Source organism: Canis lupus, chromosome 24 (assembly GCF_011100685.1).
Source record: "Canis lupus familiaris isolate Mischka breed German Shepherd chromosome 24, alternate assembly UU_Cfam_GSD_1.0, whole genome shotgun sequence".
NCBI classification, from domain to species: Eukaryota; Metazoa; Chordata; class Mammalia; order Carnivora; family Canidae; genus Canis; species Canis lupus.
The window spans coordinates 26888524-26913855 of NC_049245.1; the positions used below are offsets into that span (position 1 = coordinate 26888524).

At 38.0% G+C, this 25332-nt stretch overlaps 1 protein-coding gene across 5 annotated transcripts in view; it reads left to right on the forward strand.

Moving 5' to 3' along the window:
* Positions 1 to 25332, forward strand: part of CTNNBL1 (catenin beta like 1) — a 161378-nt gene that overhangs the window by 67938 nt on the left and 68108 nt on the right. For all 5 annotated transcript variants that reach the window (XM_038572282.1, XM_038572285.1, XM_038572281.1 and 2 more), the window contains 3 exons: positions 5795 to 5867; positions 6103 to 6161; positions 7650 to 7798. In XM_038572282.1, coding sequence (XP_038428210.1) covers positions 5795 to 5867; positions 6103 to 6161; positions 7650 to 7798 — 281 coding nt within the window. The remainder of the gene's footprint in view (positions 1 to 5794; positions 5868 to 6102; positions 6162 to 7649; positions 7799 to 25332) is intronic.

A 25332-nucleotide genomic window follows, 5' to 3' on the forward strand; every position in this document is an offset into this window, starting at 1 on the left:
TCTCTGGAGATGTGAACATTATTGTTACCCAGTTTAATTCCGCACTACTGGACTAGATTTAAAAACTCCCATTTTCAGTGTGCTATTCCCTGTTCAAGGACCTCCCTCTATACGATCCTGATGACCTCTGCCTCAGATCCTCTGCCTACTTTTAAAGTCCCCTTGTACTTGGCCTCATTTGACGTTCTCATGTCTCACTTTTTAAATGTTAGCCTTGCTACCTTTCAGACATCTTTTTTACCTACCCCCTGATCTGCAACGGTCAGAATTATTTTGACCTTTGTATCTGTCTTTGTTCATTCCCCTCCCTCTACCAGGAATGAGTCCTGTCTTTCTTATATACTTCTCAGTTACACGCAGCCTTCATTAACCAGTTTAAGTCCCTACTCTTCCATGTAGCCGCCATCAATTTTACAACTGAAAGGAAATTTATAACTTCTATCACAGATTAAAAAAAAAAATCAAGACCTATAGAGAGTAAATGCCTTGCCCAAATTCATACAGCTAATTAGAGAAGAGCTAGAATTAAATGCAAGACTCCAGACTTTCTTCGTGCACTATTTCCATGGCACTACTTTGCTTCCAGCCCATACTCTTGTCTGAATTTCAGCCATTTTACTTTTTTCCATCCTGGTTCTTTTGTGGGAGGCAGCAGATCTGGGTTCTGACCTGTACTATAACTGTGACATTTATCCTCTTGAAGCATTTTTTTATCACCTGGCAGACTTTTTTGGTATGCGTGCTTATTGTCTTTCTTTAAGTATCCTTCAACTCTTTAAAAGCAAGATCTGGGGATCCCTGGGTGGCGCAGCGGTTTAGCTCCTGCCTTTGGCCCAGGGCGCGATCCTGGAGACCCGGGATCGAATCCCACATCAGGCTCCCGGTGCATGGAGCCTGCTTCTCCCTCCACCTGTGTCTCTGCCTCCCTCTCTCTCTCTCTCTCTCTCTCTCTGTGTGACTATCATAAATAAATAAAAAATTAAAAAAAAAAAAGATTTTAAAAAAATAAATAAAAGCAAGATCTGGGTCTCCATTACATTTGCATCTCCTCTCAATTGTTAAGTGTGGTTCCTGGCAACATGTTAAAAATGCAAAGTCTTGAACCTATGCCTTGACCCACTGACTCTGCCCATCTTGTGTGAGACTAGCAATCTGTTTTAACAAGCGCTCCATGTGACTTGGATGCAGGTTAACGTCAGAGAACCACCATCTTCGAATACTTAACGTTTACGTTTCTTGTTAAACGTTACTGTTTAACTGATCATATCATATTTATTCAGTTGTCTTTCAGTAATTCTTTCAGTAATTCTACCTTGATGAGGCCTCTTTTTGCACTGGTAGCCTAGCAGTATATAGAGATACTCATGGATTTTTTCATCCACTAAATGAAATTTCACTAATTTGTGCTAAGAGGATGAAACCCATTGCAGAGAATTGCATTAAATGGGTTAGCAAGTGAGCAGATAACAGGGATGTGAGACCATCACAGTTCATTTTTATGGGAAATACAAGCTTATTAGGATGTTGTGTACTATTGAAAATAACACCAAAACCCAAAGTTTTGTTTTTCCTTTTCTAAAAAACACAATTAAAAATCCCTTTGTTTCCCAGTTAAATCACCATTTCTAAAACAGTTGCAACATTTAGCATATGAGCTAATTAATTGAGAATTGACTACATTATACTACACGTACAACTGGTTGATGGGAAGTTCTTAGCCTCCTATGACCAGGAGCTGGGATTTTACAGGGCACAATCTGCTTCAGCAATTGTACAGAGCTCTAGATGTGTCTGAACCTGCCCCATGTGTTCCAGGTACCAGAGGTGAGCTGCAGAAATAACCTGCAGATTCTGGCTGCAGGTGGCAACATAATTGTTTTGTACTTTCCAAAAAAGCAGCAGTTCCCAAAAAGGTGAAGTTTAATTTTATTCAAAGCTAGTACATGCTGAGTACAAACCTATGCTTGACTCTATAATTACTCTGACAGCTGAAAGATTTAGGATCACCAGGTTCCTGGATAGAAGAGAGCCCACAGAAGCTTCAAGTCCCGATGGGACTCATCGGTTAACTTTGCAAACTCCAATAGACTGTACCTACTAAATGAATTCTCCTTTCTCCTGATTTTCACTAAATAGCTTTTTGTAATTTGGCAGTTTGATATTTTGGAGGCTTAGAGGCCATCACCTCTGGCTGAGATTTAAATAGAAATAAAACTTCTTTGATGACTCTTTGTCTTTGGTTAAATGTTTAAGATTAGACTACTTCCTTCCCACCTGGCCCACAGTTTCCTTTATTTGTTTCCCACAAGATTAAAATTTTTGGTAGTCATTACCATCACCATAAGTTTTCCCCATCTGATTATGAGTGTCAATGCATTAGCTGTTGACTATATGGGAATTGCTATTCTAGATACTTCACATACATTATTTCTGATCTTCACAACCTTCCAAGTGGGTGCTGCTATCCTCCATTTACAGATGTGGGAAGAATTCCACACAGGGGAAGTGATTACCCCAACTCCATGTGAAATATGTGGCAGAGCCCGTGACAGTTTGGTCTGGGTATCTCGAAAGCCTCCCTCTCTTGCCAGGGTTCTTCCCAGCTGGTACCTCTTTCAGGCTCTGAGGCATTTTAGGACTCAGTGTTGGGGAGTTATGGAGGTCTAATAATTTTGACTTTCTGATTAGATTTCCTCCTTCATACCAGTTTTTCGAAGGACCTATATTTTAATAGAAAAAGTGATGAAATAATGATTATTATGATTTTTAAAAATTTACTTTGGGCAAATTATAAACTCCTTGAAGTATCACAGCAAAAGCTGGAGATTTCCTGGGGGAATCAGGAATTCTCAATAGAGGAGAACTAGCTGTTGAGTGCCGATGATGTTGTATATTGGTTAATTTAATCCAACCACCCCAACGGGAAATTATTACTTATTTTTACTTAACATAAGAGAAATTGGGTGAAAGAGACAGAGTAATTTGGCCAAGATCATATAGCTGGTCACCATTAGAGCTGAGATTCTAACCTGGATATTTCTGATTCCAGTCATGGTAGTACCTAATATGTGTTAGATACTTCATGTTACCTTATTTAATTCTCATAGTAACTCTCCTGATGTTGTGTTATTATTTATTTTTTAATTTTTATTAGGTTGTTCTTTTATTATTTGCTTTTTACAGATAAGGAAACAAGACTGAGAAATATTTCTTGAGTCATAAATGGCCACTCTAAAGTTCATGGTGCCTTGGATGTCTTGGGAATTTTGTTTTTACAGTGCTCCTATGCCAGAAAGGATCTAACAATCATGTTTGTTTTAGGTCCAAGGAATTTAATGCATATTTATGTCCTAACAATGTAGTAGCCATTTGAAAAAGTAATATACATGAATTAAAAGAAAATACTTTTTTCTTTTATACTTAAATACCACAGTTACTTACTAATAGATATGTGTGCCTTTTGAGTACTGCGCAACTAAAACCTTGAAATCCAGTTGAATACCATTACCCTCATTCCTTTTCTACATTGATTTTCACACAGTTTCCTTTATTACAGCAGCCACTAAAACCCAGCTTCACAAAGATAGGATGTCATCAAAAGAGTTTACCTGGAGCTAGTAGTTAATGCAGTGCTCAACAGATGTCAAATGTCACGTGCTTTGTTTGGAAATTTTAAAATATCCTGCAGTGCCCTTGTCAATTGAGTTTCACACTTCAGGTACCTCGGCACACAGTTTGGGAACTACAGACTTTGTGTCCCATAGGTAGTACATGCTCATGAGTCAGACATAGGTGCATTGATCCTAGATTCTTGTTATATGTAACCATATAATAATTTTAGGAGTATTTTTATTTTTTTAAAGATTTTTTTTTTAATTTATTTATTCATAGAGACACACACACAGGCGGGGGCGGGGGGAGCAGAGACACAGGCAGAGGGAGAAGCAGGCACCATGCAGAGAGCCTGATCTGGGACTCCATCCAGGGTCTCCAGGATCACACCCTAGGCTGCAGGCGGCGCTAAACTGCTGTGCCACCGGAGCTGCCCTTAATAGTATTTTTAAGTGCCGTAACAATGGACAAGTTTCATGTCTTATTTACCTGTGTACTTTCATGTTTAGTTCTTTGTCTTGTGTATAGTAGATGCCCAATAAATACTCATTGGAAAAAAAAAGAGAAAATCTCCCCTTTATCTTGGAGACAGGATTTATAAAAATCAAATAAAGGACAAGAGACCTTGAAACCACAGACAGGCTATGATGTCTTTTGGCTTCTTTTAGTTAAGTGTATCTTGTTTCAAAAGAGAACACTTGTACTTGAAAAGCTGTATATAAGTAAAGTGGTGTGGCTTAAATAATTTAAAATACCAATACTTATGATTTAAATAATATGAGTAGATAATTTTATTAGCAAATACTTGAATGTGATAGAGTTGCTCATCTCTAGGCTTACCACTTTTGAATTTTGATTTTTAAACAACTGCTTTCCTTAAAGTGGAACACACTACAGATTGCATTTAAACCCTGGCTGTTATACTGAATTTCTTGAAACAAGGCCTCAAGCTTGCCCAGGGAGCATACCTTGCAGTCAGTACACGTAAGACTTTGCATTAACAGATCTTTTAACCTAAGATGGTCAGCTTCCTGAAACTCTATGGGGTGCACTTAGGCTTGACGAGAAAGACGTGCATAGAAAACTGAAAAGTTGCTGGGCATTGCTTCATTAGGGGCCACTCTTCCTTCTTGAGTACAAAATCAATGTCCAAACAGAACTGTGAATAGCACTAAGGTGACGGAAGTGTTAGCTGTAAGATGAACACTTCCCTGTCCTTTCCAGGGACAGAAATTATTTGTCATTTCAAAAACCTGGATAGGTAACAAGGCTGCTGCTGATTAACAGTTGTTGTCTACATGCCTGCATTTTAAGGATCAAGGGACAGTAAATAAAAACATATCAGTGAGATTTGCTCCTCTCTGTGCACCTTTATCCGAAGGTACCTTATTAATGGTGAGATATTTGAGTCTCTCTGCTGAAGCAACGATGTGGACAGCCATAAAAGATGGTCTCTGCAATAGATATGTTCCCTCTGAAACACCAAGTAGCAGAGCATGCATCAGGGAAAGAATTGTGGGTAGTAATTTGGTTGTTAAAATATTAACACATTTCTGCATTTTTAATGTGGTTTCCTTTTTAAATAGTAGGCAGATTATGGCACATGAGCAGATAGGTTTATGATTTCAAATTAAATTTTAAGCATTAAAAAAAATCCAAAAGGAACTACTTTGTTATAAATACATTCAACTAATCTAAACAAGAACTTGCTTTCTTTTTACCTTCTCTGATCATCTGTCAGCTAATTTACAGCCTAATTTTATGATTGTAATATGTGAACAAAACTTCATAATGGATTTTAGTCTTACAATTTCAAAACTTTCAAGTATTCCACTAGTTCACATTTGAGTATATACTATGTGCTAGCTAGATAGCAGTCCCTGGGCTCAAAATGGGAAATCTGGGAAGGCTTCTCTGAGGAGGTGACTTTCATCCCTGGGCATTAGCAATGTGAGAGCCACTGTGTACATCTGCCATTTATGGTTTTACTGCGTAGTATTTGAGTCTGATCTCTTTGAGAGCAGAGGCAGACTTTTTTTTTTTTTTTTTCCCTTAACCTCCCTTTTTGCTTTCTAACTTCTGTTCTCTAACTCAGATCCTAGTTCTTATGAAAAATTGGTTTCTGGGGAAGTAAGCAAGGCCTGTTAACGTTTTTTTTTTTATTTCTCCTATTTCCCCACAGGCAAAGATGCCTTTCGATGCCAACAAACTGTATTGTAGTGAAGTGCTGGCCATACTGCTCCAGGACAATGATGGTGAGGCTCCCTCTCGGTATTGATATTCTGTTAGGATAGGAGCCAGGCTTGTTTCAGATCATGACAGCAAGCTCTCTTGCCTTTGGCATCCCCTTGCTCTCCCTCTCGCTCTCTGTGCAGCTTTTGTACTCTGTCAAGCTGTATTGATTTTGTTTGCTGATGTATCAGTGTTAGACGGCTGTAAAATCTGACAGTTAGCTTCATTTTTTTCTTCCTCTTTTTTTTCCCCTTTTAGAAAACAGGGAATTGCTTGGGGAGCTGGATGGAATCGATGTGCTTCTTCAGCAGTTATCCGTGAGTAATTCTTATGCTTCCTGTCTGCCATGAAGATACATGGCCTGCTTTAAATGGGAGGTGGAGCTGGAAATTGTGGGAAGAAATAGGCCATGTGATGCAAACCATATGGAGTATGTTGGCAGGTTTGAGGTTACAGTGGAGCTACATAGTTTACCTCCTTTTCTTAGTCATTTGCTCTCTATGGCCAGATATCACTGGCTATATCTGCTATGGATTTTCTCCATCTTCTGATATTTGTCAATTCAGGAGAGGTGTGCTTCCAGCTCAAGTGTATATTCTTGGGCCAAGAATACCAAATTATTTTCAGTTGACCCACTCCCAAGACTATTCACTTCCTTTCCTTTCAATCTGCCAGTAAAATGGATTCTATTCATTTAGAATCCAGATAAGCTCAAGGAGTACAAGTTCCAATGCAGTGGGATAGAGGTCACAGAGGAGGACAAGGAAGGATGTGGTTCTAGAGGCTGGAATAAGAAATCAGAAAATGCCATTTTCTCATTATAAGAAATGTAAGTCTAGTTGAAATGTTCTGCTGGCATTCTGAAAACACTGTTAAGATTTCTTCTAACAAATTTCATCTGTGCTATTCCAAAACCAAGACTGAAAATAGATCATTTGGATAAAATCTTGAGTGTTGGGAGTGTCTGAGATGTCAGTTTGCATACAGCTGCCATCTTGGTGCCAGCAGCAGTCTGAGTGGCTTGGCCTCTACCCCAAAACATAGAGCTTTGAAATGTGAATATGTTTCCAGTTTTCTGGGAAGGTGCTTAGTCCTGTTCTGCAAGATTATTGATCATTTTGTAGTAGACTCTATGGGTATGCATATACAGTTAAAAAGGCTTTCCTTTTAACTTGCCATATATTTCTGGCAGAGACAGAACTTCGGCTTTCATTAAATCCCATGATTTAGAACCACACCATGATTTAGAACCTCACCTGCTGTGTGAGACAGTTCAGTAGCCCTGATGGTTAGAGATATCTTCCTTAGGTTGTGGCCCTTCTGGATTGTGGTTTCTTTTAGAAGGAATGAAATGGGTCATGGTTGGTCTGGGTAAGTAGAGAGCTTTGGTGATAGCTGGCAAAGTTATTCCTTGACCTGGAGATGGTGGTTTTAGCTGTACATGCCTTTTATGGAATTTTCTCTATCTGTGTTCTATTTCATAGCAAGAGGGTTTTGTTCATTTGGTTTTTTGTTTTTTTTTTTTAATCTGAGACAGATTAAAAAAAAAACACGAGTGGAACTCAATCACTCGTGGACCCCAGTGGTCAGTTGAGTGTTTTGCTTTTTTGTTTGAACTGATAGCTATCTAATACCTGTGACTCAGAAAGTCCAGTTTGTCTAAAGTGGAAGCTGGTGAGAATTTTGTTTAGTGAGCTTCTGCTTCAAGTTGTCGGGGTTATCAGGACAGGCTGACTTTGGAAATTGTTGAGTGCTGGCTGACATTCACTTAAGGCTTTGTGCTTTCTGGTGTTTTTGCTGGACAGGTGTTTAAAAGACACAATCCTAGCACTGCTGAGGAGCAGGAGATGATGGAGAATCTGTTTGATTCACTCTGTTCCTGCCTAATGCTCAGTTCCAATCGTGAGCGCTTCCTGAAGGGCGAGGGTCTGCAGCTGATGAATCTCATGCTCAGGTATGTTTCTTAGCTCCTAGTGCTCCCTCTTTTTCGTCCAGCTCCTCACTGTTGGCCCAAATTCCAGAACACATATCTGTGGTCTTTTAGTCCATTGAGTTTCCTAGATATGTAAAACAGTAAGGCCTTTAGGGGTGTGTGCATGTGCACATGTGGCATGTGCCTCTCTGTGTGTGGGTGTGGGTGTTGGGGGAGGGGGGGAGTCCTCTCTCAAGTTAGAGTGGATGAATAGAAAGTACATTTTGGTCTGTTTGTGCCCTGTTGTGTCAATTGGTGATATGACCATTCCATTAAAGGGAAATGTCTTTTTGCTCCTCCTCAGCTTACTCCGTTGGCTTTGGAAAATCTAGTCATGACCTTCTAAACTATGTCAATTTCTAAACTTTATATCACACGTAGACCTACCTATGCCATATATTTGTATTTTTGGTTTTTATATATCATTTTTATTTATACATATTTTTCATTATATATGATTTTTTTGCGAATTGCACATATGCTATCTGGCTAGCATAGGAGATATGAAAATGTGCAAGACAGTTCTAGAACTTTTCTTTATAGTACTTTCCTTTTAGATCTTTTATTATTTATGCTCTAATTCCTTAAGGTATTTAAAATGGTTATCGTGCTTAGTATATTTCATAGAATCCTAATGTTGGAAGTAAATGGGAGGTAGCTTGTATCAGTAACTCTTGAGAAATCTGGCTAAGAAGAGGAATAGGAAATGGGAGTGGGGGGTGACCAGAGTATGTGATGGGGTCAAGGGACCATTTTTTAAACTGAGAGCCACTAGAGTGAGTTTGTGTGCCTGGAAGATGCTAAATATTATTATTCTTCATGAAATCCAGCTAGAGATTGTGCTCTTGAAACTTCTGTTAAACTAGTTCTTTTGAGGGGCACCTAGGTGGCTTAGTCAGTTGGACGTCTGCCTTCAGCTCAGGTGATGATCTTAGGGTCCTGGGATCCAGCCTCTGTGTTGAGTCTGGCTCTCTGCTCAGCAGGGAGTCTTCCTCTCCCTCTGCCCCTTCCCCTGCTTCTGTGCGTGTTTGCATGCTTTCTCTCTTTAGTAAATAAATAAAATCTTATTTAAAAAATCTAATTCTTTGAAAACAATTTTTTAAAATTCAATAAATATATCTATTAAATATAATTTATTATATAGACATGTGAAACTGCTGTTAAACTGCTGATAAGGTACTATTGTTAAGTGTCTTGCTGTGCTTATAAAGGAATGAGACAAGATTCCTGCCTCTACAAAGCTAAAAAGCAGCCATGTTACCAAAACACAACCCAACTTTGGGTGTAGATTTCTTTCAGTCCTTTTTCCTGTAATTATTTTTTTGTTTTTACCAGCTTTTTAGTCCTGTTACACATGTAATTTCAATACTTTTTTAAACTTAACATGACATTTCCTGTGCTGTGACATGATCTTTGTGAGAGTTTTCAATAACTGCATAATGGACTCTAAGGAAATAGAGCTTACTTAGTATTCTGTTGGTGATACTGAGACAATTTCTGTTGTTTTGATATTATAACAAATTCTACAACGACCATGTTTTTGTTTAAAACTACTTTTGTATTTAAGATTATCAAGGTATATGTTTCTAAAATATCTTCTCTTTAAAGGCCTATGTAGGGCTGGGGGCACAGTAGACCTCTTCGTTTGTCCAGTGCATTCCAGACCTTGAATTGATTGAAAATCTTCTTTTGTGGAATTGCTTTAAAAAATCTATTTCAAAGTGCAGAAAGGAGCATTGGAATTATTCAGAGGCCTTTAGTGTTCACTGATTTTTGCTAGCTTTACTCTCTTGAGTCTTTTGTTTGTTTATCTCCTTTACCCTTCTAATTGCCTGTCCTTTTGTTGAAATGACCCACCTTCTCTCAAGTAAATAGCATATAAAGAAGATGCATTTGGCTTCCTGGGCCTTCTAACCTTAAAACTGTACTCTACAGGGACTTTTCCCTAAGCTTCTTAAAGGTCTGAACTGCCAGTGTCTTTGGATGGTTGAGCACAAATATAAGTGATGTATTCCTGTAGCATATGGCTTGGTAATGTGCAGCAGTGGGGAGCTGAATAAATAACCAGAAATATGGATTATTCAAACAGGAATGCTGAGATTCTGGGAGCCTAATTAAAAAGGTGCTCCAAAAGCCTTAGAAACTGTACCTCTGTAGGATCTCCTAACTTTTCATTTTTGAATGCCAAAGTTACTGTTAGATTAATTCCTGTGCATTAACTAGCTATTTTAGCAGACTCAGCATTCCCTTTTTTCTCTTTCCCATGCTTCTTTGTTCTGTGTTATTTTACTTCTTCAGACTCCCAAATGGAAGGTTTAATTGGGAGGGAATTTTTTTTTCCTACTAGATTGATCCTGATCTTCTAGCAAGAGCTGCCAAGTTGCTCTCGGTCTAGAGAGAGACCCGTTCAGGACCTGGAGGCTGTAGCTCTAGAAGTTCAGGAAAATTTCTGTGGTCTCACTGCTCCTGAGTACGGTTCTTACTGTGATTCAGACACTGAGCAGTCATGAAATACCCTCCTGGAAAGGTGGCAGTGTGGGACAGCATGGAAGCATGGGCTTTGGGAATTGAGGTAAATGTGGGTTTGGAACATAGCTCTTTCACTGACTAGTGGATATTTGGTGAGTTGCTAACCTTTCTGACCTCTGACTCTCAGTTTTTCATCTGAAAAATGGAAATAACAATGCCAAATTCGCAGGGATTTTTGTGGAAATTAAATTAATGTGGCTGGGACAGTTCTGCAGCTATTAAAACACTGATGAAGTACCATGTTAACTTACTATGTTAAATGCTAGGCTTAATACAGAGCTGAACAAGGTAGGATTCTTGCCTTTGAGAAACTTAATTGCTAGTGAGGGAGGCTGACGTAAGTAACTGCAATATAGTTTAATGTGTTATATAAACTGTTCCTCTTAAGTGTTTGCATGTCTGTGAGTTTTCTTTTACATTTCTGATTATTGATAAGCAAAAGTCATTAGCAAGATAGTCATTTACACACACATTATCACACACACATACCCCTGTATACTACCCAATTTGATATTTATCGACTGTATTGAAGCATAATTTATTTATAATAAACCCATTTTAAGTGTACGGTTTTAATTTTGACAGATGTGTGCATCTTTGTTTTCAGCACAATGAAGATATGAAATGGCCCTGTCCAATAGAAATATATTACAAGCAAGACATAGTTTTATATTTTGTAGTAACATGGAAAAAAGATGAAAAGAAACAAAATTAATTTTAATAATACAGTTTATTTAACCTAGTTTAATAAAAATCATTTCAACAGGTAATCAATAAAAAAGATTATTGAGTCATTTTACTTTTTTTTTCCTACGAAGTCTTTCAAGTCCAGTGCATATTTACATCTCAGTTCAGTGCTAAATTTTCATAAAGTACTTGCTTTGTATTTAGATTTCATAAAATTTACAGTTGAAAAAGTAGATTCTCACACCTGAGTTTCTTCAGACATACTTAAATGTTTCCTAATCTGAATCAAGTATCAATTTTTAAATTTAGATTGATTTAATCTGTTTTGTTTAGCCTATGTCACTCAACAGATTGTTTTTGAGATTTATTCATTTTGCATGTATCTGTAATTTGTTCTTGTTCATGTTTAATAGTATTCCATTATATTTCTGCATTCCAGTGTACCCATTTTTTACTTTATTCACCTTTTGATGAATATTTGGGTTGTTTCCAGTGTCTTGCTATTATTAATAAAGCTGCTTAAGTCTTTAGATTGAATATATTTTCATATCAATACCTAGGAGTGGAATGACTAGGTCATATTGGAAATGTAAGTTCACTGTTAGAAACCACCAAGACGTTTTCCAAAGTGGTTGTATCATTTTCTATTCCCTGCCTTCCTCCCACCCCAATAAGACATGAGAATTCTAGCCTCCTCAACACTTGGTGATTAGGTGAAATCTATTTAAGAATCCTCTCACTATGTTACTTCCTCAACCCTACCCTTATACCCACCCACCCACTTTCAAACGTTGAGGATTAGGGTCTAGCATCCTTGGCTTTCCACTATGGGAGCATTTGCCATCCTGTATGTTTATCTCTGACTGTACTATAAGACTCTTGAGAACAGAAACCAGGTCTTCTTCCTCTTTTGTCCCTAGTACCTAGCAATAGATACATATTAAGGTTCCTAGTAAATATTTTCTAAATGAATGAGAAAGATCTGAGAAACATTTTTGCTGTTTTAAATCATCAGGTTATAGAATTTCTAGCAAATCCCATTCATAGACCCAAAGAATGAGGAATGGCTTACTAAAAGCCAGTATAGTTGAGAGCTCAGTCTTCCACCTAGATATATTTAATCCTGGTTTTCCTTGTCAGATTTTTTAAAAGATTGATTGATTGATTGATTGATTGATTGATTTTAGAGAGAGCATATATGTTCAGGGCAAGAGGGAGAGAGAATCCTCAAGCAGACTCCATATTGAGTACAGACCCTAATGTAGGGCTTAATTCCAGGATCTGAGCTGAAATCAAGAGTCAGCTGCTCAACTGACTAAGCCACCGAGGCACCCCTCCCTATTAGATTCTTTTAACATGTGAAGAACATGGTATAGGCCACAGGGTGGTTGTGAATCTGATCTTCAAGGCTCTGGGGAAGCCAGGCGTCAGCTGCAGTCCTGGGCTTGCTGCCCTGTCTGGCCTATGCTCCTGCTATGCTGCAGAGCAGAAGCCAGCACAAGTGTCCACACTTCAATTTATCCCCCTTTGGGACACTCAAACCTCTCAACAATCTTCTGCCATCATCCTTTGAGATATTTGAGGGCTATGGTTTAGGCATTCATTTCTTACAACCTTTCTACTCAAGGTCCAGAGAATTTCTTCATCCAGATTTGTAGTTTCTCAGCATTTGTTTATAGGGACTGTAAGGAAGTCTACTACCTCTTTGCCCTTACTGGACAGGCCTTTCTCCTCTGCTTTATCCTCCCACCCAGGTGTTAGTTTAGTTGTCAGGTGACTTTTTTTCATTCCTGTGTTAAGAGTATTTGGATTTTACAGTGCTTGACAGAATCAATAAGAAAAAAAAAAAAGCTTTTCATTTTTTGTTTTTCTTCTGTCAAAAAAAAGCTTTTTATTTTTTATTTTTCTTCTTCCAGATGAAGACATTATGGAAAAGAAGAAAAGATTTTTGAGGTGATATTTAAAAATGGTACTCCTGCTATGGAAAAAGCAGCAGATAGCCATCTTAGCATCTAGGAAACCCCCGCCCTCCCAAAAGGAATTTCTCATTTAGTCAAAGTGTTTTGATAAGGAAGGAGAAAAGATGGGATGAGAGTAGAAGGCACAGAACCTCTTGGACAGTATATACTGTGTGTATATAGTATATACTCCCCCAATAGAGAAAAATACCGCTTCTTGTGGGTCCTCATTCTTTTGCTTTGAGTGTCAAGAGTTACAGTACAGGGAGGATGTTTGTGTGGTCTTTGGCCAGCAGTAAGAGTTAAGATACAAATATGAACCCAGGGATCCCTGGGTGACGCAGCGGTTTGGCGCCTGCCTTTGGCCCAGGGTGCGATCCTGGAGACCCGGGATCGAATCCCACGTCGGGCTCCCGGTGCATGGAGCCTGCTTCTCCCTCTGCCTGTGTCTCTGCCTCTCTCTCTCTCTCTCTCTCTCTCTCTCTCTCTCTCTGTGTGTGTGTGACTATCATAAATAAATAAAAAAAACTTAAAAAAAAAAAACAACAAATATGAACCCAGTGGTATTTTTGGAGTTGGGGATAGTTGAGAGAAAAAAGAAAATTTAGGAAAGTCACAATTTATTATACAACTTAACAGAACGATCAGATTCAGAGTGTCCAATTCATAGAAATAAGATTAATTTATACTTATAGGGGAATGGACATTTTAGAATTTAGTGGGACATGAGAGTAGAGCTATAGAAATGCTCTCATTGCCCCCTGAATGGAGACTGGTTTGCCATTTCTACACTCTTGGTTACAGATGTCTCTCCCTGGTAAGATGGCTGCTGCAAATTGAAGATTTCAATATATCAGCTTTAATTATAGACTGTACTCCAAATCGTTTGCTTCTTACCACCACAAAGCACTTTAAAAAACAAAACAAAACAACAGTATGTCCTTGTTTCAAATGGCTCAGTGTTCTTTAAGAAACAACAAAGCCAGTGGGAGACAGAAGAATTACATTGTCAGTTTCCTTGAAAATGTTGACATGAAGCTTATTGCTTCTGTTGTAAAACCCTGTTCCAGTTAGAAAGAGAAGAGACCACTGAGATCCCAAGGGATGTGTACAAATGCAGCTTGGGGTTGTGTAGCAGAAACAGAGTGAACCCATCTTGGTTATTAACTGTATAGATTAAAAAAAAAAAAAAAAGGAAAGAGAAGGGTACATAGACACATCCCTTTAGGAACCACCATTTTTTTCCCCTTGAGATTTCTCAGTAAGATTTTCCTTAATCTAAAGAAAAGTGTCTCTGGCAAAGAAAACAAATAGAATGGCTATGGTATACCCTCTGCAAAGTAAGCTTTCGCAGGCCTGGTTCTGGACTGTGAGCTTGTACCAAAGTGTAAAGGTAGGCAGGCCAGCCTGGGGAGCTCTTTTAAACCTTGAAATTTTATTTCCTTGGTTTTCACCTTGTTCTGTATTGTTTTTGCTCCTAATGAACATGGGAAGGTTCAAATTTGATTGCATTTTTATTCTTGTGATCTTTTTCAGGTTTTTGTTCATTGTTTTTTAAAAGCTAGAGCCTTTTCTTCTGACTTTCAGTCTCCAGGATTCAACTGCAAAAGCAAAATAGTAATGCAAACATTTTAGAAATCAGCTATGCTTCCTAGTGGGGTTATATACAGTTTGTGCTCCAAGCTGCACACACTCATCCTGCTTGTTGTTTGTCCAACAAGCAAGCATTCCCTTTCCCCATTCACTGAATATTATCATTCTTTCTTAGATGGATAATAGTAGTTTGCACCTGTTCTCTGGGAACCAGAAAAACGCTTCAAAGCACAAAGTAATCCTTCCAACAGCCCTCCAGGCTGGCGTTACCTCTTCATAAATGGAAAGTGCTGTGGCTGAGAAGGCAGATTAAACTGAAGCAAGATTACTTGGCAGGAAATGGTAGAGGACCTGTCTGAGCCCTTCCATCAGACTTCATAGCTATTCATCATTCCAGTACAGCTAAATTGCACATATTTAAAGTACACAAGTTGATGAGTTTTGCAGTGTGTGTCGACCTATCATACCATCACTGCAAACATGACAACAAACATATTTATCATACCCAAATGTTTCCTTGTGCCCCCTTGGTAATCCATAACTCCTCTCCCTCTACCTCGTCTCTAGGCAACCATTGATTTACTTTCTGTCCATTATAGGTTAGTTTGCATTTTCGAGAACTTTATGTAAATGGAGTCATTCAGTATGTACTCTTTTTGGTCTGGCACATTGAACTATAATTATTTTGAGATTTGTTCACATGTATCAATAGTTCATTCCTTTTTCTTTGCTGGGTAGCATTCCATTTTATGAATGTATCGTGGTTTTATTCACTTGTTGATAGGCGTTTGGGTTTCCATTTTTTTGCTCTTATGAACGTAGTTATGAATATTCAGATACATTTCTTTGGGTAAACATATTTTTCATTTCTCTTGGATAAATACCTATGAGTTGAATTTCTGAGTCATATGATAGGCTTATGGCTAATTTCTAAGACACTATCGATCTATTTTTACAAGACTGTTATACCATATCATTTTTGTATTCCCACCAGCAGTGTATGAGACTTCCATTTTCTCCATATCCTCACTGATACTTGGTGTGGTCAGCATTTTTGTTTTAGTCATTCTTGTGGGTATCTATAGGTATTTTGTGCTTTTAATTTGCATTTCCCTTGTGGCTAATGAATTGGGCTTTTTTTCATGTGCTTATTTGCCATTCATACATTTTCTTTGGTGGTGTCTGTTCAATCTCTTGCCCATTTTGGCAGGGAAGGGGGTTTATTTGTCTTATTGTTGAATTATAACAGTTCTTTATACATCATAGAATCTTTTGTCAGATGTATGTATTACATATAGTTTCTCCCAGCCCATAACATTTTTTTTAAAGATTTTATTTATTTATTCACGAGAGACACAGAGAGAAGGCAGAGACATAGGCAGAGGAAGAAACAGGCTCCTCACAGGGAGCCTGATGTAGGACTTGATCCCAGAACTCCTGGATCACACCCTGAACTGAAGGCAGATGCTCAACCGCTGAGCCACCAAGGCATCCCTTGTCTTTTCATTTTTAGTCTTTTGAAAAGTTTTAAATTTTGATGAAATAATTTTTAAACTTGTTCCAGTGATCCCCCCCCCCCCCCGCCCCCCGCATTTGAGTAAACTTAAGTAGTGTCTTTCAAGAAATTCATTTTATCTTACTGGTCGAACTTAGTGGCATAAGGTTTTTTTGTGAATATTCCCTTATTCTTTAATATTGTAGACTCTGTAGTGATGTGCCCTCCCTTAGTCCCAGAGTTGGGCATTGATGTCTTTATTTCCTAATCAGGCTGGCTATCAATTTTGTTGATCTTGTTAGAGAATCAGGTTTTTCTTACTGATTTGTCTCTACTGTTTTGTGTTTTTTATGTCAGTGATTCTGCTCTGATCATTATTTTTTTGTCTGGTTATTTGGGATTTAATTTGTTCTTCTTATTTCTCAAGATAGAAATTGAAGATCATTATTTGAGATCTTATATTTTTTAAAAGATTTATTTATTTTAGAGAGCAAGTGTACAAGCAATGGGAGGGCTAAAGGGAGAGGGAGAGAATCTCAAGCAGACTCCCCCACCACCACCACCCCGAGCACAGAGCCTAATGTGAGGCTCAGTCTTACCACCTTGAGATCATGACCTGAGCCAAAATCAGGAGTTAACCATTTAACTAACTGAGCACCCAGATGCCCTGAGATCTTGTTTTTAATATGTTTGACGCTATAAATTTCCCTCTTAATTGCTGCCTTAAACCTTTAATGTGTGATACACATTTTGATATATTGTATTTTCAGTTCAAAATATTTTTATTCAGTTCAAAATACTCAGATTTCTCTCTTCATCTCATCCTTGACACATGAGTTATTTAGAAGTGTGTTATTTAGTTTCCAAATATTTGAGGATTTCCCAAATGATCTTTCTGTTTTTTATTTCTACTTTAATACCATTGTGGTCCGAGAACATACTCTATATGATTTGAATCCTTTTAAATTTATTGAGACTTGTTTTTGGCCCAGAACATAATCTATGTTGCTAAATATTCCTTGTGCATCTAAAAAGAATATTCTGTAAATATCAACTAGGTTAAGTTAGTGGTGATGTTTAAATCTTCTCTGTCCTTACAGATTTCCTATCTACTTATTCTATCACTTATTAAAAGGGGTTTTGAAACCTCTGACTATAATTGTAAATGTGTCTGTTTCTCCTTTGAGTTCTGGCAGTTTTTGCTTTATGTATTTGGAAATTCTTTGAGGTGATTAAACATTTAGGAGTATATGCTGTTTGGCTTAATTGACTCTTTTATCATTATGAAATGACTCTCTTTATCCCTGATAATGTTTCTTGATCTGAAATCTACTTTGCTTGATACTAACATAGCCACCGCAACTTTCTGATTACTATAAGCATAATATATGTATACTATGTATACATGTATATACTATGTATAGTATACATCTTTAACGTATCACTGTCTTCAAATAGTAGTACACCATTTCATCTGTAGTACAACAATAAATTTCCATTTTTCCCTCCTGGTTTCTGTGCTATTGTTGTCATATATTTTACTCCTATATATGTTATAAATACCAATACATACTGTTTATCTTTTTGTTTGAATCAATTATGTTTTAAAGAGATTTTTAAAGTTAGAGAAAAGTCTTATTTTTACCAACACATTTGCCATTGTCAGTGCTCTTCATTCTTTTGTGTAGATTCAGATTTTCATCTGGTATCAGTTTCTTCCCAAGTGATTTCCTTCCACATCTCTTGTGCTGGTCTGCTGGTGAGGACTTTCATCAGCTTGGGTATGTCTGAAAAAATACTTGCCGCCTTCACTTTTGAATGATATTTTCACTAGGTATAGCATTCTATGTTAATAGGATTGCTTTTTTCCTTTAGTTCTCTTAACAGTTGCTTCACTGTCTTCTGGATTGCTTGGTTAGCCATGAGAAGTCTGTTGTCATTCTTCTGTTATTTTTTCTGTATGTAATACGTCCCCGTTTGTCTGGATGATTTTAGGATCTTCTCTCTTGCTGATTTTGGACAGCCTGATTATGATATATCTTGATGTAGTTTTCTTCATGTCTCTTGTGTCTAGCTTCATTGAGCATTTTGGATGTGTGGGTTTATAGTTTTCATCAAATGTGGAAAATTTTCAATCATTATATTTTTAAATTTTTTTCCCTGCCCCACCCTCCTGTCACGAACTCCAGTTACATGTATATTAGGTTATTTGAAGTTGTCCAACCACAGTTCACTGGTAATCTATTAATTTTTTTCAGTCTTTTTTTCTTTCTGTGTTTTATTTTAAATAGTTCTATTGTTATATATTCAAACTCACTCTTTTCTTCTGCACTTAATCTCATGCAGTGTACTGTTCACCAGACATTGTATTTTTCTTCTCTAGTTTCCCTGTTTCTAGTTAGCATACTGAAGTTTTTTTAACCTTCTTGAATATATCAAATATAGTTATAATAAAACCATTTTAATGTCTTCTGATTCTGTCATCCATGTAATTTTATTTTTGTCCACTTTGTGGTTAATATTTTCCTGCCTTGGGCAGCCCTGGTGGCGCAGCCGTTAAGCGCCGCCTGCAGCCTAGGGCGTGATCCTGGAGACCCTGGATCAAGTCCCACGTCAGGCTCTCTGCATGGTGCTTGCTTCTCCCTCTGCCTGTGTCTCTGCCTCTCTCTCTCTCTCTGCATCTCAATGAATAAATAAATAAAATCTTAAAAAAAATAAAATATTTTCCTGCCTCTTTAAATGCCTGTTTCTGAAATTTAAATATTGTGAATTTTTCAAACTTGTTGGATTCTGGATGTGTGTGCGTGTTTGTGTGTGTGTCCATGTCTCCTTATAAATATTCTTGAGCTTTGTTCTAGGATATAGTTAAATTACTGGGAGTAGTTTCCTTCCTTGGAGGCCTACTTTTAAGCTCTGTTAGGTGGGACCAGACTCACTGTTAGTCTATGGCTAATTTTGCCTCAGGACTGAAGCAGTACATCCTGAGTACTCCTGTGATGCACTATGAATTCACAAAGCTTTTCCCACTCCAGCTGGTGGGAACACAAACTATTCCTGGCCCTCAGTGAATTCTAGGCATTGTTTTCCCTTTCTTTTTTCAGGTGGCTCCTTTCAGCAGCCTTGGTTAGTTTCTTCCCATGGATGTCCTAATTAGCACTCCACTGAAGACTCAAAGAGACCCTCTGCATATCTCTGTGCAGCTCTTGGTCTGGTACCCTGCCCTGTGAGCTCCAGCTGCATTGATCCCCCCTACTCTACCCTGTGTCTCCACCCTGCTTTGAGCCCTGGAGACTCTCCAAACAGCCAGTTGGGCTCATTGCTTGTGTTTCCCTCTCTTAAGGATCACTATCTTGGGCTACCTTATGTCAGGTGTCTAAAAACCATTGTTTTATGTGTTTTGTTCTTTTGTTTCTTTGTTTTAGGTGTGGGAGGGAATATCAGTTTAGTCCCTCTTACTCCATTTTGGCCCAAAGTGGAAGTCAAAGAGCATATTATCTATTTTTTAAAATACTTTCTAGTATACATTTTCTTAATATTTAATGCTCGTGGAAGTAATACAAATTACTTTTATGTACTGATCTTATATTAAGCAACTTTACTATATCACGTATCAGCTTGGTTTTGTTGCAATAGCAATTCTGCAACCTCAAGGACTTTCAGTGACAGATATTTATTTTTCACTCCCAATACATCCATCACTGGCCATCTGAAGTTCTGCTCCACATCTTTATCTTGGGATTCATGCTAAAGAACAGTGTTCAATGGAACATGACTTTCTCAGAGCAGAGAGAACAGACTGAATAACGTAATAAATCTTTAAACTTCTCCTGTAGAGATACATATATTACTTATGCTCACATTTTATTGGCCACAAAAAGTCACATGGCCAAGCCTGATGTCTGTGGTGCAGGAAGGGATGTATCAGCAGTGATATGTTTGAACTAGCTCATATAGGCTCGTGAAAGCTCACTGTGCACCTCTCTTTCCAACATCATGTCCAGTGGTATCACACTGGTAATTTGAATGAAAGTAGGTAATGGTGGAAGTATTTAAACCATGTAAATTGGAAAATACAACAAATCGGCACTTTTTTTTCCTGGAGAGTTAATTGTTAAACTTTTAGTCGCAAACCTCTGCGTATATGCACCTTTTGGAGAGGAGCAGTTAAGAGGTGAGAACAAGATTATTTTCTGTCACATCTCATTTCAAGAATTTGTTAGTTCGTGTGTGTGTGTTTAAATTTTACTAGCTGTGACTTCTAATGCAGTGTTGAATAGGAAGGAGTAGTGATTGGCAGCAGAGTTTTCTTATTCCTGATGTTAAAGGAAATGTATTTTATTGAGTATAATGTTTGTTTTGAGTTTTTTTGGAGATAGCATTTATCAGATTAAGGCAATTTCTTCTCTTTCTGATGCCACAGATTTTACATAATGATCAATAATTTTATCAAATAATTTTTTTTCTGTATTTATTGAAATAGTTTTTTAATGTTAATATGGTGAAGATTACATTAACAGGTTTTCTGATGTTGAACCGACCTTGCATCCCTGGGAGAAGCCCATCTGTTTTATGTTTTCTAGGATTCTGTATTTTATTTAGGAATTTGATACTTATACCTGAGTGAGTTTGGCCTGTAAGTTTACTCTCAGAAATGTTTTGTTTGTCTTAGCTTTAGTAAATGAGTCAAATAACGCTCCTTATTTTTCTGTTTTCTCTAGGAGTTTAAGTAATACTATAATTATTTCCTTCTTGAATATTTGATAGTGATTGCTTCTGGACTTTAAATTTTCTTTGAGAGAAGATTTTATCTACTGATTGAGTTTTCTGAATGGTTATAGACCCATTCAGGTTTTCTTTTTATTTTTGTTGAGTTAGTTGGGGAAATTGTCCATCTCACCTGTTTTCCAGGTTTTTGAGTTTTTGGCATAAAATTATTCCTTATGTACTGTTGTCTTAATATCTGCTCTATCTGTAGTTCTCTTCCCTTCTGGTCATTCCCATTATTGGGGTTTTTGTGTATGCCTTTTCTCTCTTTCTTGTTTGCTCTTGCCAAAAGGTTGTCCTTTATATTGGTCTTTTTGAAGAACTAGATTTAAGCTTTGTTAATCCTCTTTATTAGGAATTGGCCTGTGGTACAAATCTGGTTGAGGGCTGTTTTTCTGTGACCAGCAAGCTAAGAATGGTTTTCATATCTTTAAAGTGTCACATATATTTTAAAACACATATACACACACAAAGAAAAATATGCTACAGAAACCATGTAATAGCTCAGAAGCCTACAGTATTTTTTCTCTGGCCCTTTGCATAAAGTTTGCCAACCTGTGCTCTCTAGAGCCCTGGGTTTGGTCACTGATTGTTCATCTTATTTCACCATCAGCTCAGCCATACTGTGAGTAGTTTCTCTGCATAACTGACCCACCAAAAAAAAAAAAAAATAACTGACCCACCATAGTGCTACACACCAAAATCTTAACCTCTGTTTTCTACATATTTGTTTTGTTCTCTGGCAAAGTTAGTCAAGCAGTAGTTGGTACCAGTAGTTTTTGAAAAATGAATGGGAACAGAAATGGAAAATTGAAAAACTGTGTCTCACAACATAGAAGACCACCATTATTCTATTTTAGCAGTGGAGTTCCTTTCAGTATCTCCCAGAGCACCAGTGTTCTTTGGCATGATGGTTTGAGAGCAACTATGAATTTAGTTACATTGATCTCACTGTCTCATTCATAGAAGTCCTGGATACTGGAAAGTGATCTTGTATTCTGGGAGCTAAAAGGAAATGAACTTTATCATGTACATTGTAAAGCAAACAAAAGTGACTTCATAGGTATTATCCAAATTTCTTGCCAGGATTAGTTTGTGGTTCACAGTATCTTTTAAAGATTTCCTGTCACCTTTTTTCTCCCCATTCATCAGTCCCTTTCACTTAGGGAGGAGTGGACTTTACCTCTTTTACTTGTTCTTCAAGTCAGTTTCCTCCAGGGTTCCTCCCCTTTTTTCTGCACCCTTTCAGGGTAGTCGTATTTACACCACTGATTCAGACATTACCCATAGATTTAATAATCCTTCCAGATTTGCCCCTATTTTTAATCTCATTCCTGGACTTCAGACCCATAACACTGGATATCACCGCCATGTCTCATAGGCACCTCAGGTTCAATCTGAATTCAGTCGTTTTCACTCTTAATCTACTATTGTTTTGTTTTTTGTTTTTGTTTTTTTCTGCATCTATCTGCCTCTAATATATTTTCCCTCTGTCTTCTTCTCCCCCCCGCCCCCAACTACTGTTCTATCCACTGTGGCAGGTATAATCTTTCTAACACACAAAACCAGCAGGCTTCGTGTTATGCTGCTCCCCCTCTTGCTCATTGTATTCTAGCAGTACCATACACCACTTCCCTGAATGCTCCCTGCTTACTTGTCTTTGCATATCCTGTACTTTCCATCAGCTTGAAATACCCTCTCCTTTTTGCCTGTCTGGGAAAGACATCCAGTGAAGCTTGGTTCATGCATCATCTTTGTGAGGCCTCCCTGACTCAGACACAGTCAGCCCTCCTTTCTGCATTCATGTTCTACTTTGTAGAACAAAACCTTCACTGTGGTACTTGGCTTTTCTCGGTGTACCCATTGTCTTTGTATCTGTCTCGCCTGTGAACTGAGTTCCTCACAAACATGAGCTGTGCCTGCCTCTACATCCTCAACTTATATCTGGCATCTGTTAGGTAGGTACCCCATAAATATTTGATGAAAGAAATGAACAACAAAAAAAATTATACTTAGAACACGTGTTCATTGCAAAAGTGTTTTTATATAATAAAGAACAAGTTAATTAAAACAACAGTGGAAACTTGCCTTTCCCCATCCCTTCCTCATCAGAAGGTTTGCTTTGGCAGAATAAGGAGCAGTAGACGACTCTGTATCATTTCCCACTACCACCCACTTTTATAGAGGTTAGCATTCACTTTGGTCCTGGCGTGATCGACAACCTGATGAACCCAGACAAGACTAAGATAAACTACTTGTCCTCCAGTAGAATAAATATTTCAAATAAAGTCAACCCAAGAAAGTCAGGCCAAACAGCTATTGATTGCTAAAAGCCTGAACTTAAGCCCAATGAATATTCCAAAGTTCACCTCCATGCAGCTTGCCTAAATGGTGATCAATATGCAATTACTGCCCCCTTTAAACGTGTCTCACACTGCCTATGTGAAGAAGGGTTTTACTTTTTAAATCCTTTGTGTGTTAGATTTGCTTAGGCAAGAAAAAAGAGACAGAGAGACTTGGCTAAATCAGAGTCCTTTACCTTTAGCACTTCCAGCAATTCTGTGTTATTTGTGAAATGGTTTGAATGTATGCTGTGTGGTAATTGAAGGTGTCCTGGTACATGACCATCATTCATTTCAGGAGGGCTGTTCCTGAGTGACTAAACAATGAGGGTATTATATCTCAGTTTCCTAATTTCTGCTCATATCATTATCTGCCCTAGTCATAACCTTTGCAAATTGAGGTTTGTGAAGTAGGTTGCTCAAGTCCAGTTGCAGTGAAAACAAATATATTATTTGTCTCGTTTCTTGTGAGAATTCAGCTTTGTGCAAAAAAACCCTTTTCTGTTGAATTTGGAGCCTTATTTACCCTGCTCCTGATATTTAAGATTTCATGTCTCACATGCATGCCCTTTTTTATACCAGTATGGTACACAAAGCACTTTGTCATTTTTTCACTTACTCCAATGTCATGGTCTAACTGTCCTTCCTGTTCCCCAGCTCTGTTGCTCTTGTCCCTTCATCACATGGTTGCCACAGCTTTTTAGAATGTATCCATCTGGAGCCCTCTTTTTCTTCAACATCTCGTGGCTTCTCAGCATCTGTGGCATGGAGCCCAGGGGTCCTGGCAGCACATCTAGGGCCTGTTATGACCTCTATCTGCCTCTCCTTAGTCATCTGCCCACCCCAGTCATTAACAGCTACCTCAGCTTCCCCTAGGTGGCATAGTCTTATGGCCTCCAGTACCTTTGCATGTATTGTGTACCCACACTGTCACCAATGGCGTCACTCTCTCCTCTGCCTAGCAAATGCCTGCTCATTCTTCAGACTCAGTTCGAGATGTTAGCTTCCATGAGACATCTTCATTGACTTCTCCCAGATAAAATTAATTATCTCCACCTCCTCACCTTCTTGGACTTAATTCCCATTGCTTTGGGCTTTTGAAATTATTATTTAACTGTTAAATTGCTTAAAGACAAAGAGCTTATAATTCCCAGCAGCTAGTATAGTGCCTGCTATATGAAGGCACGTGCTCAGTAGTAAACTTTTTTTTCTTTTAAACAGTAATTGTGTTGAATGTCATTTGTGAATATCTGTGGGTTGTTTTGATTAATTCTATGGCAAGAAGAGTAAAGGTAGGAATATTTACAATATGTCCATGGTCTTTTGAGGTTGGCACCAAGTAAGATATCCAACTGTCTTGGTTTGCTTGGGACTGAGATGTTTCCCAGGATGTGGTACTTTCATTGCCAAAAATGCAACAGTCTCAGATAGACTGGAATGGGCTAGCACTAACGGGCACTGTCAGCAGGCTTTTTACATACTCTCCTTTTTCTCACCCATTGAGACCCAATATTGGCTGGCTAGTCTGACCTTGGATAAACATGCTCTGTCATCCTTAGCACTTTAATAATGCAATGTCTTAATATTGTTTCCTCTACAAAAGACTGTTCAAAGGGATGTTATCTCTGATTCCTGTTTTTAGCTTTAAGGCAAGAACTTGGCTGAAGGGCTTTGGGTTACGCTATTACCACCTTTCTGGTCAGGCATGCCTCCCCCAGCGTAATAATCACCTTACTCCATCTGTCTGTATTCCCCTTTTATAGCTTTAGTGTCCTCATCACCAGTGGCTTTTTGACACTCTAAAATGTGATCGAATTATCAATATTCTTAAAAATAATAATTTTTTAAACTCTTACCCTGATTTCCCTCTCAAGCTGATGGACTTTCTTCTCTAGGCTTTACTAGGAGTAGCCCATGCTCACCCCTCTTACTCTCTCACCTGTGCTTTCAAATATTTACATATATACCTGTCTTTTCCTATACTTTCCCAAATACATGTAACTTCTCTCCCTCTAAAGTAACTAACACATAATGGTCTCAGAACAAGTATGTTGAATTATATCTTCTTAACTCCTAGAGCTAGTTCTTTACTGGGAGGTCTTAAATTGTGTCATACAAGGTGGCATGGCCTTTGGTATAGCCTGTGTT